General features: G+C 58.3%; 2 protein-coding genes across 2 annotated transcripts; one reads left to right on the top strand and one right to left on the bottom strand.

Moving 5' to 3' along the window:
• Nucleotides 1–313: 313 nt before the first annotated feature.
• On the bottom strand, nt 314–7,381 carry NDUFA11 (NADH:ubiquinone oxidoreductase subunit A11). The gene is made up of 4 exons (XM_069496961.1): nt 7,179–7,381; nt 2,381–2,473; nt 1,981–2,103; nt 314–491 (listed from the first exon to the last, which is right to left on the bottom strand). The coding sequence occupies exons 1-4, from the start codon at nt 7,273–7,275 to the stop codon at nt 379–381; spliced, it is 426 nt and encodes a 141-aa protein (XP_069353062.1). The 5' UTR covers nt 7,276–7,381; the 3' UTR covers nt 314–378.
• Nucleotides 7,382–8,818: 1,437 nt separating this feature from the next.
• VMAC (vimentin type intermediate filament associated coiled-coil protein) lies at nt 8,819–11,391 on the top strand. Its single transcript, XM_069496950.1, has 2 exons — nt 8,819–9,025; nt 10,255–11,391. The coding sequence occupies exons 1-2, from the start codon at nt 8,835–8,837 to the stop codon at nt 10,571–10,573; spliced, it is 510 nt and encodes a 169-aa protein (XP_069353051.1). The 5' UTR covers nt 8,819–8,834; the 3' UTR covers nt 10,574–11,391.
• Nucleotides 11,392–13,930: the final 2,539 nt, after the last annotated feature.

Here is a 13,930-nt window from a genome sequence, read left to right as displayed (position 1 = left end):
GCTGTGGGTGGGGAGGCCCAGTTTCCACCACTGGCGGCCACTTGCAGGCCCCCGCCCTGCCCCGGGAACTGGTGCGGCGCCGAGACCAGGGTGCATCCCGGCCAAGTGCCCCTCCTGGGCTCCCTCTGTCCCCAGCCTGCCACACTCCGGCTCGGCAGGGCCAGGCTGGTGCCTTTGGCCAGGCGGCAGGCAGGCGCGTGTGGGACTTTATCTTATCTCCTTTCCTCATTCCCTCCCTGATCTGCCCGGAGCCTCCCACACCTCCCTCGCTGGCTGGCATGCCCCTGCCACCAATCCCTCCGGGACACTCACACACATATACACGCAGTTTATTTCTAGATGCATCTGGACCCGCCGAGGCCCCGGCAGACAGCAGGCTCACACCTTGGGTTTCGCAAACACCTCCCAGCCCTCCAGCTGGCCCATCTTGACCAGGGCGGCCACTGTGCCCATGTACACGCAGGCGGCGGTGCCGATCCCGTAGTTGTGAGCTGCGAGAATGGGGACCGGACGTCAGCCATGGATTGGGGGCTCCATGCCCCAGCCGGCAGCCACCCTGGGAGCTGCACTGAGAACCCTGAGAGGACGTCCCCTTTACTTCTGGGAGTAAGTCACTCAATCCTCCCACAAACGCAGGACCGGCACTGGTCTCTGGAAATGTGGAAACTGAGGCACAGGGGGATCCCTGAGCCCTGGTCCCTGTGCAGCAGGAGTCCAGGCTGTCGGCTCCTCTCTGGCCACACGCTGACCACCCCCGAGGTGAGAGGGACTCCGTACTGCCCCTGGCTCTGGGCTCTGGAAAGGTGGGGTGCCAGGGCCCGGCCACGCACCTGCCTGAACCAGTGAGCACAGAGCTGCCCCCACTTGCTCGGTTTTCCTGCCCTGGAGCCCTGGGGCCGGAGGAGGAAGCAGGCATGTCCCATCCACCAGGACCCCCAAGGTCTCACACCCATTGCAGACAGGGGCAGGGGCCGTCCCAGCCAGGGCCAGGCTGCGTGTCAAGCCCAGACCTCAAACTGCCTCCAACCTGCAGCCAGCTCCAGGTGGGAGCCGGGCAGGCGCAGGGCATCCCAAGGTCTTGGTGAAGCGGCAGAGGGATGGGGCCTCCTCCCTGGCGCCCGCCCTCTCTGCCTGGCTGGACTCTGCCATGGAGCACTTGCAACACGCCAGGCCAGTGCGGGCGATACGCAGGAGTCCTCCTGCCAGCCTCGAGGCTGCAAGGGCACGAGTCTCAGTGGACCAGGGACACAGGCAACAGTGACCATGGAGCCTGGGCCCACGGGGGATTGCCCCCTGAGCCAGATGGGCTCCCCTGTGGCAAGGTGGCCCCAGTTCCCTCCAGGACTGCCCCCTCTGCTGGCTGTGGAGAAAGCCACTTGCTCCCGGGTGACTGTGGGCCAGTCAAGTCCCTCCTTGAGCCTCAGTTCCCGCATCTGTAAACTGGAGGTCGTGAGAGTAGCTCCCCTGAAAGGCTCTGAGTGCAACAGTGCAACAGCAGTGCAACGACCAGCACCTCCTCTCTGTACTCCCAGGCGAGGGGTGGAGATGGGCGGAACCTGTGTTCCCTGACGAGGTGTGGCAGAGAGAAGTGGGGAGGGCAGAGGTGGGGAGAGGGGTTGGATCATACTCAGAGTGGTTGGGACAGTGAGGCCATACTGACATCTGGGGGAAGAAAGATCCAGGCAGAGCACAGCTCGTGCAAAGGCCCTGGGGCAGGACCATGCCTGGTGTGTTGGAGGCACAGAGAGGAGGCCCGTGTGGCTGGAGCAGAGTGAGGATGGGAGAGAGGGAGGCAGGGAGGATGGGAAGGAGATGGGGTAGGTCGTTCAGGGCCTGGTGTGCTGTGCTGAGTGCCAAAGGGGGCCCTGGTGTTAACAAGAGCAGCGTCCCATGCGCCTGGGCCCTGCTTGGCTCCTTGCCAGGATGGAACAGAGCAGGTAGGGGCCAGTGGGAAGAGGTGGGGCTGGGGCGCCCACTCACTGCGCACTCCCAGGGTCAGGCCTCCGGCACAGCCTCCGATGAAGTAGTTCAGGGGGTCGTCGGGCTTCTCTCGGACCTGGGCGCTGACGCAGGAGGCGAGGCCAAACATGGCTCCGATGGCGGCTGCAGGGTAGAATCGGAGTCAAAGGTCACCAGCAGCGGGCAGGGGGCAGAAGCCTCCAGTCTGGATGGAGTCGGACACCCCGCCCGAGCATCCTGCCCCCGGCCCTGCAGCTGGTCTCCTGGGACCACTCCCAGCCTGGCATGTGTCCCTGAAAAAGGAACATCTGACTCTCCCTGGTGGCTTAGACTGTGGACACTGGCCAGGAGCCATGGAACGTGCCCCGAGGGCTGGGATGGTGCCAGGAGAGCCCCCAGCCGGCCCGCCCCGCTGGCTCACCTGCAGTGAAGGTGTACCGCCCGGCCTTGGCCACTCCCTCGAGGATGGTGCCCGTGGGCCAGAGCGAGAGGCTGTAGGCAGAGACCACCAGGCCTGCAAGACAGAGGGGACGGAGGCTGCTCAGACTCTGAGCTGGCTGAGCCCTCGCTGTGTGCTCTCTCCCTGGTCCTCACATTCCAATCCCCATGCCTTCCAGCAGCACCCTCTTCACCCAGGGCCCCCAGCTGCTGGGTGGCAGAGCTGGATGGGAAACAGGGGACTGCTCCCAAGCCGCGGAAGCCCCTGACGTCCTCCTTCGCCCCCCAGGAGTCCCTGCCTTACTTGGAGACAGTTTCAGCTTGCCCAGTGCCCGCGCCTGCATATCGCCTGCCAGGTCCCTGTCACCCTCGCTAGCCCTTAGGTGGAGGACTGTCCATGACCTGGCGGTGTCACCCATAGGCCCTGGCACCCGGGTCTCAACTCCCATCAAAGGCTCCATTCTCCTGAGGGGCCCGGGCTCCGCAGCCTAATCCCCTTGGCAGAGGCGCCACTTCCCTCCCTGGCTCTGCCCAGGGCTGGTGACGTGCCTCCTCCTGCCACTCCTGAGCCCCCTCTGTGTGGGCAGCTCAGCCAGGGCCCGTTCCGCACACCTGGCTGCTTGGCTGCCGCCCATGCCCGCTCAGCCACCTTGGTCAGCCGTCTGCCCCTGACACTGGCTTCGTTGCCGGAGGGGCCTGGGCAGGGGTGGGGTCGGGGACCCAGTGCCAGATGGGTGGTGAGGACAGAGGTCCCACCCTGGCCCACCGGCCCTGCTGGGAGCTGGGAGAGGCCAGGCAGGCCCTTTTTTTTTTTTTTTTTTTTGAGACAGAGTCTCACTCTGTTGCCCAGGCTAGAGTGAGTGCCGTGGCATCAGCCTAGCTCACAGCAACCTCAGACTCCTGAGCTCAAGCAATCCTCCTGTCTCAGCCTCCCGAGTAGCTGGGACTACAGGCATGCGCCACCATGCCCGGCTAATTTTTTTTCTATATATATTTTTAGCTGTCCATATAATTTCTTTCAATTTTTAGTAGAGATGGGGTCTCGCTCTTGCTCAGGCTGGTCTCGAACTCCTGAGCTCAAACGATCCGCCCACCTCGGCCTCCCAGAGTGCTAGGATTACAGGCGTGAGCCACCGCGCCCGGCCCAGGCAGGCCCTTGAGTGGCCTTCCCTGCTGCTCTTCCTGGCCCCCTGGATTCACCAGCCCCCCAAATAATGGATAGGCAGCCTGAGGCTGGCCCAAGCCGGGGGTTCCCGCATCCTCCAGCTGACACAGCTCAGGGCAGACAAGCACCCTCTCTCTCCCTACAGACCTCAACTTGGCCCAGCTGCTGGCAGGGAGCTCCAGAGGCCAGCTCATCCCAGACAGAACAGACTGCCACGGACAGGGTACAAGAGCAGCCGTCGCCTCTCCTCCTCCTCCTCCTTCTCCTCCTCCTCCTCCTCAGGGTCCCAGGGGACCTCAGAGAGGTCACCCAGCACAGCTAGCCTGGGAGTCAGGCGGGTCTGACCAGAGCCCATGCTCTGCCCTAGTGCCCCAGCTTTACCAGATCCCCGGGACATCCTGGGCATGGCAGTGCCTCCCTCCCGCCCCCGACCCCAGCTCTGACTCAGCTCACAGCCACTGGGGGACTTTTTACATCTGGCAGTGGGTCAATCTTCAGAGCAACCCTGCGGAGTGCCAAGACTGCTCCCTCCCTGCACAGATGGGGAAACCGGGCTCCAGGGGTGTGGGAAGAAAGTTGCTTTGCGGGTCTTGTTTCCCCTGACCCTACACCAGACCCTAGGATGCCCGCTCAGAAAGGTGGAGGGAGCTACGTGCCAAGTCTGGGGGCTGGAGCAGGGCTGGGGCTGCCACATCCAGGGTCAGGGATTACAGTCTGGTCCAGGGCTTTCCCCAATCCCTGCCACCTGCCCAGCAGCCCCCATCCTCAGTCATACCTCAGCTCACACACACACTGCCTCAACAGCTTGTAAAGATTGTTTTTACCTTTTTTAGAGACAGGGTCTTGCTCTGTCACCTGGGCTGGAGTGCAGTGGCACGATCATAGCTCACTGCAGCCTCCAACTCTTGGGCTCAAGTGATCCTCCCACCTCAGCCTCCCCAGTAGCTGGGACTACAGATGCACACCACCAGGCCCAGCTAATTTTTCTATCTTTTGCAAAGATGGGGTTTCACTATGTTGCCCAGGCTGGTCTCGAACTCCTGGCCTCAAGTGATCCTCTGGCCTCGGCCTCTCAAAGTGCCGGGATTACAGGCATGAGCCACCTCGCTCTGCCTAAAGATTCTTATTCAGAGGGGATCCCCGTCCCGCCTGGGACCTGATAAGTGCCAATCCAGGGCTGGGCCAGCCACGAGGGTCTTATAACCCTCTCACCCCCTGATGAGACTCAGTGGTGGCTCTGAATCCCGTCATGGAGTGGCCCCTGGGGAAAAACTTATTGATCCCACTCCCATACACCAGCAATCCTGGCTGAGAGTCCCCCAGCTCACGGACCAACCTGATAGCGCAAGCGCCCCCACCCCCACGCCCCCTCCAAACCTTGAACTGGGAGCAGATGACTTGGGACCCCCTTATTACCCCATAGTGGTCAAGGACTCCCCCTCCCTGACTCTCCCTCAGCAGCCATCCAACACCGTGACCCCCATGCCCCATCCCTCCAGGAGCCCCTAAACATCCTCCAAGAGGCCCCCATCCCCCTGCTCCCCTACTGCCGGCTCCCTCTGAGCCTCCCACAGCGACCCTCCAGACACCATGTGTGTGCATTCATTCATTCAGTTACTGCCATTCACCCATTCATTCGTTCAGTTACTATGTATCCACAAGGCGCCCCACTGGTTGGTTCATTCATTCATTCACAAAGTTAGTGTTTGCTCACAAGGCACCTCATTCATTCATTCACTCAGTTACTGTTTGCCCACAAGGTGCCCCCTCCATTCATTCACTCATTTATTCCCAGTTATTGCATGCCCACAAGGTGCTGGGCTCTGCTGAGCACAGTCTTCCTGCCGTCCAGGGTCCCATCTCAAGGAAGCCAGATGCGAAACAAGTTATCTCCCTCAGATGAGGAGTGAGGAGAGGCCCGAAACGAAGCGGGGTGGGGCGGCAAGGGGAGGACCCAGAAGCACGTTAAGCCAAGTCCTATTCGCTGAGTGGAGTTGGCCAGTGAAAAATTTGTGGATAGTGAGGAACACAGGCACCAAGGGTTGCCCTGGAAGACCCCTGGGCACACTGGAGAGCTCACAGAAGCCCCCGACCACCCCCAAATCTGGAGCCCTCCGAGACGCCCCAACATGCCACCTCTGTCAAAGATCCCCACCCCAGCCCCTCCAAGAACCTCTAGCCAGCTCCCCGGGGACCCCATCCTGAGACACGCTCAGTCTCCCCCAGTGGCCTCCCGAGACCTCAGCCCATGCCTATGCTGTGTTCATGCGTGAGCACACCCACATGCTCTCCCTCACAAACGCCAACAGTCACGTCTTTCTCATTTTCAAAACCCCCTAAACCAGCAGTCCCCAAGCTTTTTGGCTCCATGGACTGATTTCACGGAAGACAATTGGCCCAGGCATTGGGGACCACAGCCCTAAACCATCCACCTCTCAAAACTGCCCTGGAGGCCCAGTGTGCACCTCAGGTAATTTCCTCCTGCTTTAATTTCCCCTGAAAGACAACCATGACCCACTAAAAAGTTTTGCCAGCTATTCTCTAATGTCAGTGTCTCCCTTTAAGAATCAGCCACAATAATTTCCCCCTAGAGTGACCCCCCAACCCTACCCAGCCCCCCCCCCAGGCTCTAAAAGTGCTCCCCACAGACCTGTTGGACCTCAACACACATCTGAGACCTTCCCAAGAATGCCCTATTCAAAGCTGGGGAGATGGAGGTGACCCGAACCATCACATCTACTTCTCAGGGAGACTGAGAATTCAAGGAGACCATGTCTGTGAAACGCTCAGGCTGGACGGGGTGATAGTCTGGGGTCTCCCCCACAGGAGGATGCCAGGGTTGTGGGTCCTCTCATGACCCCACAAGGCTACACTTATAGGACCCCTCTCGTGGCTCCAATAAAAGTGTCAGATGTCCCTGACTACTAGCACTTTGATCCTAGAAAGACCTTAATCTACCCCAAAACTTTCTCAAGCTTCTCAGACCGCCCCCCAGGCATCCCAATAATGACCAATAACCCCCTGAATCTCAAAGTTACTGACCTCTAGCTCCTTCGACTTCGCCAATGGCCCATCTGCTCCACAGCTTCCCCTGTTACCAGGGCCAGAGTGCAGTGACACGACCATAGCTCACTGCAGCCTACAACTCCTGGGCCTCCTCAGCCTCCCCACTAGCGGGGACTACAGATGCGGGCCACCACGCCTGGGTAATTTTTCTATCTTTTGCAGAGATGGTGTCTCACTATGTTGCCCAGTCTGGTCTCAAACTCCTGGCCTCGGGTGATCCTCCAGCTTCGGCCTCCCAAAGTGCCGGCTTCACCAATAATTCCTTCACGGCTTCCCCCAGATTCCAGCACCCAGGAGCCGCTCAAGGCGAATCCAGTGACCAGTTCGTCACATGCAACATGACCTCCCGGTGCCCCCCAACCCTGCTGGACTCCCCCACAACACGTCTCACACAGGAGCCCCCCCTTGGCTGTCCCAGACAGCCCGATGACGACCACGTGTCACCCCGCGAGATTCCCAGCCCCCCATGACCCACTCGGACAGCCCCCAGTGACCCCATGACCTCCCTGCGCCCTCCGCCCTCTACCCCCGGGGCCCGGCCGGCGCTCACCGGCGGCGCCGCCGATACTGGCACTGGCGTAGGCTTTGCGGTGGCAGTCTGTGCCTTCGGGGATGTCCCAGTACTGACGAAGGAGCCTCTGCGCCATGGTAGCTCACCCCACCAGGCGCCGCACAGCAGACCCCACCGGCTCCACGAGCCCAAGGGCAGCTGCCGCCGGCTCTCGCGAGGCTTCCGGGGCGGCGCGCGCAGCCTCCCGGGCTGACGGGCCGGCAACAAGTGTGCAACTTTATTGAGCGCCGCGGACACGGACACGTGTTGTGCGCACGCGCCCGGGCGGGCCTGCCTTAAGACAGCAGCACGTGCACCACATCCCCAGGTCGATTCCCCCAGGGGGAAACTGAGGCGGACCGCGATTAGTGAAGACAGGTTTCGGTAGTCCCAGTTCAGGGGGTCCTAGGTTAGGGATGGCTTGACTACCGCGGGTGGGGCCTCATCGAGGAGCGAGTCTGTGGCAGGTGCTAGACCCACATGCAGGCGCAGGCTAGGACGCGAAGCAGGACTCCACTTGATCGGATAGACGCATGATAGGACAGACGTAACTGTGGGGCGGGGCATGGCGGGGAGGTGGCCACTCCCAGCCCCAGAATCGGTATGGGGCTGTGGTCATGCCCTGTATCCAGTCTTTTTTTTTTGAGACAGTCTCGCTCTGTTGCCCGGGCTAGAGTGGCTAGAGTGCCGTGGCATCACCCTAGCTCACAGCAACCTCAAACTCCCAGGCTCAAGCAATCCTTCTGCCCCAGTCTCCCGAGTAGCTGGGACTACGGGCATGTGCCACCATGCCCGGCTAATTTTTTCTATATATTTTTAGTTGTCCAGGTAATTTCTTTCTATTTTTAGTAGAGAGGGGTGGGTGGGTGGGGTCTCGCTGTTGCTCAGGCTGGTCTTGAACTCCTGACCTTGAGCGATCCTCCCGCCTCGGCCTCCTAGAGTGCTAGGATTACAGGCGTGAGCTACCACGTCCGGCCTGTATCCAGTCTTTAAACCAGAGTCTGAATCGCGTGAGACTATTTTGGGGCGAGGCCAGGGCCAGGGGTGGGGCTTATCAGGAAAGTGACCAATCCCAGTGCTAGGACTTTAGCGGGACATGGCCTACGTCCAATCTGCAGCTAAGTCCTGGGAAGGATGAAGTTCGTAGGCTCTGGGCTTGGGGGCATGGCCAACACCGGACTGAAAGAGATTTGACCAATCCGGGGCTGTGGGAGTGTATCAGGGGCGTGGCCGTGCCTGAGGCTGCCCGTGACAGGCAGCCGGTTCGGGGGGCGTGGTCAGGTTTGTTGTTTTGTAGGATCCGGACTAATCCTGCTGTTCGGTTTAAGTAGGGTAGGGTGGGACCTGTCTCGAAGGTGTGACCAATCCCATTTCCAGAGCCTGAGCTGGACGAGCCACAGAACGTGGGGGGCGTGGTCTGTCAAGACTTTGGCCAATCTTGGAGTTAGACCGGGCTCAGGGGCGGAGTTTCAAGATATCGGAACCAATGAGAGTGTTCGGGTTGGAGGCGAGTAAGCCAGCCCTGGGGGCGGAGTTCAGCAGAGGCCGCGGCCAATCGCGGCGAGGTCCTGACGGGCGGGGCCCATCTGGGGGCGGGGCCAGTGCTGGTTCCGGGCGGCCCGGGGGCGTGGCCCGGCCTGGACCGCTGCAGGGGCCATGACGGCGCCTCCCGCCCTGCAAATCCGGGAGGCGAACGCCCACCTGGCGGCGGTGCACCGGCGCGCGGCAGAGCTGGAGGCACGGCTGGACGCGGCGGAGCGCACGGTGCACGCCCAGGCCGAGCGGCTGGCCCGCCACGACCAGCTGCTGCGCGCCGCGCTGGACGAGCTGGGCCGCGCCAAGGACCGGTGAGGCCCGGGGCCGGCTAGGCGGACTTCTCCGAGGAGGTGGGCGGAGTCGGAGCCGAAATTGGAAAGCGAGCAAGGGCAGGGGGAACCTTGTGCATGCATGCGGAAGTTGGACTGCTGATGGGATTGAAAAAAAACACCAATAAACTCGAATTAGTCATCAGTATGTAAAGTTGAAAGATGTGACACAAGTGTAGATCTCTAACTTCAAACAGGGCCCACTGTCCCACAAGCAGAATCAGCTGGTACTGAGTGGCGCAGGGACGACTGACCATCTGTCATAGGCATTGGGAGCCACAGCAGGTTCTTGAGCAGGGGAGGATGGGATCATATCAGCATTTTTGAAGAGTCCCTCTGGCAGCTGAGGATGAAAGGGATGAGACAAGTACCCAGAGAGGAGGGAGGAGCTGGGGCCCAGGCGGGAAATGATTAATTCAGAGCTAACAGGATGCATTCATTCATCTTTATGGAACATCTACTTTGTGCCAGGCACTGTGCCGGTACTGCAGCACATCGTAAGACCTACACAGCCCTGCCCATAGGGAGTTCACAGTCCAGTGGGAGACAGACACGTCACGGGGTGGTTACAACATGGGTAGTGAAGGGCTTTTATGGAGGGACACACAGGGACCTGAGGGGTCCCAAGGGAAGGTTTCCTGGAGGAGGAACAACAAATGGGAAAAGATGTTGGGGCAGAGGGAACCGCAGGAAGAGTGAGGGGGAGTGATGAGGGCTGTCTTAGCTCAGGTTGCTAAAATGGGTGGCTTATACAACAGAGATTTATTTCCTACAGTTTTGGAGGCTGAAGTCTGGGAGCAGGGTACCAGCATGGTCAGGTTATGGTGAGGGCTCTCTTCATGGCTTGGGGGCTGCCACATTCTCACTGTGTCCACACATGGGAGAGAGAGCCAGCGAGTTCTTTGGTATCTCTTCTTATAAGGGCACTCATCCCATCATGGCAGCCCCAACCTGATGACCTCATCTAACCCTAATTACCTCCCCAAGGCCGCATCTCAAAATACCTTCCCATTGGGGGTCAGGGCTTCAACATATGAATTGAGGGGAGGTATAAACATCAAATCCAATAATAAGGGAAGACCCCGAGGCAGTGGTGAGGAGTATGGACTTTATCCCAGAGGTTACGGGGAGCCTTGGGAGAGTCAGGAGCTGGGAGGAGCAGACCCTCTGATCCCCAGTATTGTAACCACCCCATCTTGCCTTCTTGCCAGCGAGATTGCCACTCTCCGGGAGCAGCTGCTGACCTCTGAGGCTACTGTCCACAGCCTGCAGGCCGCTGTGCATCAGAGGGATGAACTTGTCAAGCAGTTGCAGCCCCGGGCTGAGCTGCTGCAGGACATCTGTCGCTGCCGGCTGCCCCTGGCCAGGCTGCTGGCTGCCCTGGCTGAGGCTGAGCGCCTGGGACCCCTGCCGTCCAATGACTCCAGCCACCCACCCCCCGGTGGGCCTGGTCCACCCCTTGCCAACAGCACTGGGGAAGAGGGGGACAGGGACCAGCTCCAGCCTGCGGTGTTTGGGACCACAGTGTGATCGGAGAGCACAGATTCCAGAATGGAGACAGAAGGCCACTGCTGTGGGTGTCTTCAGGGGTCACCAGTGTTCTGGAGGGGATCCTGTGGCAGAGCCATAATCCTGTCCAAGCATCAAAACAAGCTGAAATGTCAAAGTTTTCAAACAGACCCACAGGCCAAATGCAGATGTTTAACCCAGACAGAATTTTTTTTTTAAATTCAAATCAGTCTTTTTTTTTTTTTTTTTTTTTTAAAGTTCCAATCAATCATCCTTGTTGAAAAACTGGCAATGCTTACACAAAAATCTGACTTTCTGGCAAGATCGGACATGCTTGCTTGGATCTGAGTCTAGGGTACCCCTTGAGCCGGAGTGAGTTTCAACGGGTCCCTTGCTTCTCTTAGGTTATCTGTCCGGGCCCTGAAGCATCTGAATTTGAGAGTCCCCCCCCACCTCTGGTGGAGGCAGACGGTATCAAGTTCCACATTATTTGAGTTGTTCTCTGCCCTTTTCTTATTTTTCCTGAAGCAGCCCCCATGTCAGGGCTGAAGCTTTTCCTTACGTCTGTATCCCAGACCAGATTTGGGAGCCTCCAACCTGATGCCATTTTACGTTGGTTAGATGAAGGCAGATTTTTAATCCTAGATCTCTTTTCCCTAACTGCTCTTCCCTGAACCTTTCACCCAGAAGGAAGAGCAGGCAGGTGACACAACCAGGCTGCCCAGGAAAATGCATGCACCCCTGATGGCGTTTCCTGATGGGTCCATCCTGCCTCAGGGCCTTTGCGCTGGCTGTTACCTCCGCCTATTGTAGAATGCTCTTCCCCCACATCCTCATGATTGGTTCCTTGTCACCCAGGTTTTTGCTCAGATGTCATCTTCTCAGGCCCTCCTCCCTCCCCACCCCTGCCATCACGCCATTTTGTTTTCTTTACGGAACTTCTTACCATCTCACTGTCAGAGTGTAAAGCTCCGTGAGGACAGGGATTTTTGTCAGTCTTGTTCCCTGTTTGTCACCAATGCCTGACATACTCCGGGAGCCCCCGCAGGAATAGGATGGGTCTGTGGGCCCTGAAGGGAACCAGGGGCCCCCACCTCCGGGCCTAGCTTTTGTAGCAAGCAGCTATCTCATTTTTATACAGCCTAGAGAATCTATTTTTTAATTCCTTGTTTCTACACTGTCCTTGGCCCGGGACATCAGGGCGCTTTGCTCTTTGTCAAACCAGGGAAAGAACCCTTGTGCCTTCCAAGCCCAGCCTGGTGGGCAGTTGTTCCCCAGCCTCCTCACTCAGGGAATTTTCTCGCCAGGAACTGGAACCCCCAAGAGGCAGAGCCCGTTGCAGCCCAGAAAGGTCAGCGGCCATCCCGGCCCTCAGGGTGGCGCTGCCTGCGTGCCTGGCATCAAACAGTGACCCCTCAGTACAGAAACAATGGCCCCATTTTCTTCTCTGGATAAGGGGGCACTGTTTGTACAAAGGGGAGGCAGGCTGGGGCCTGTCTGTGCTTAAGAATAAACCCAATGATTTCTTGGTCTTCCTCATCCTTTCTTCCTGGCAGGGGGCTGGAGGGGTGGCTCTCTGTGGTGTTTGTGTCCAGGCTGGGGCCCCCCGCTGGGCCTGAAGACACAAGGTATGGTCTAGGGCTGTGGTCCCCAACTCCCAGGCTGTGGACCGGTACTGGTTGGTGGCCTGTTAGGAACCGGGCCACACAGCAGGAGGTAAGTGGCAGCGGGTGAGTGAGCAAAGCTTCATCTGTATTTACAGCCGCTCCCCATCACTGCATCACTGCCTGAGATCTGCCTCCTCTCACATCAGCAGTGGCATTAGATTGGCAGGGCGCGGTGGCTCACACCTGTAATCCTAGGACTCCGGGAGGCTGAGGTGGGAGGATGGCTTGAGCTGAGGAGTTCAACACCAGCCTGAGCAAGAGCGAGACCCCGTCTCTACTGAAAATAGAAAAATTAGCCAGGCGTGGTGGCGCATGCCTGTAGTCCCAGCTACTCGGAATGCAGGAGAATCGGTTGAGCCCAGGAGTTTGAGGTTGCAGTGAGCTAGGCTGAGGCCACAGCACTCTAGTCCAGGTGACAGAGCGAGACTCCATCTCAAAAAAAAAAAAAAAAAAAAGATTCTCATAGGAGCGAGGACCCTACTATAAACTATACATGCGAAGGATCTCCATTGTGGCTCCTTATGAGAATCTAATGCCTGATGATCTGAGGTGGAGCTGAGGAGGTGATGCTAGCACTGGGGAGCAGCTGCAAATACAGATTGTCATTAGCAGAGAGGTTTGACTGCACAATAAATGTCATATGTTTGAATCATCTCGAAACCATTTCTCCTCTACCCCCCGCTGGTCTGTGGAAAAATTGTCTTCCATGAAACTGGTCTCCGGTGCCAAAAAGTTTGGGGACCACTGGTCTAGGGAGCTCATGCCAGACACTCTAAACACACAATTGTGTCTGATCTTTGCAGCCCCCAGTGGACACGGGCATTGGCCCACTTTACAGCCGTGCAAAGTGAGGCCCGGAGAGGTGAAGGAAAACGGCCCTCCAGGTCCGGAGGGCCAGGGCCACTTCCAACTTTGGGGGAGGTTCTTGTTGAAATTCTTAACTCTTTTAAAGGTGAGGAGATGCCCAAACAGAGCTACAATAATGTGGTTATATTTTACATTTTTTCGATAGGAAAAAAATGGATGCTGTAACACTCATAAAAAGAACACAATGAAGTATTTCTCTGCCTACTTGAATAATTCTAGACTGCAGCCAGCCATCAGAATTTTGGCAGTAAAACGTCACTGCAGTTTCTCATTAAACTGTGTTCCACCAGCGCTGGTCGGCGTCAGGGCACTGGGTGGCTAATAATCTACAGATCGTTTTCTGAACTGCAAAGGCAACTTCTGACGACACGACTGCACTGTGTCACGCTGGGCTTTGAAAATTCTCCAGTGATCCCTGGGGGGGAGTTCCGTGCAGGTGGCGGGTTCCCAGATAGGGCCCAATTTTAAGTCCTGGGAAACCCGACCATCTCAGCTGGTGGTTAAGTCCAAAGTCTCTGTCAAAGGCCTTTTGTGAGGTGGCCTTGGTCCCTCATGGTTTATGTCAGGGGGTCAGGGCTGCTCCTCCACTTGGTGCCACAGCCTCTGGCTCACCCAACTTGTCACGAACGAGCCCCCCAAGCAATGCTTGAAGACCCACGACAAAAATACTGTGACTGGCTCCTGAAGACTGCCAGGAACAGCTTTGTCACTGTTAGCTCCAAGATGTCAGACTCGCTGTGCCTGGGCCCAGTTCTCAAGGGTTCGGAGGACCTCCCACTGGACGTGGGCCTGGGCAGGCGGTCTTGGGGCCCCAGGACCTGGGCTACCTCCAGTCCTTTTGAAT

The sequence above is a fragment of the Eulemur rufifrons genome, chromosome 2 (assembly GCF_041146395.1).
Source record: "Eulemur rufifrons isolate Redbay chromosome 2, OSU_ERuf_1, whole genome shotgun sequence".
In the NCBI taxonomy this organism is placed as follows: domain Eukaryota; kingdom Metazoa; phylum Chordata; class Mammalia; order Primates; family Lemuridae; genus Eulemur; species Eulemur rufifrons.
The sequence above is the reverse complement of the archived record's forward strand: the minus strand, read 5'-3'. Positions and strand labels throughout refer to the sequence as shown.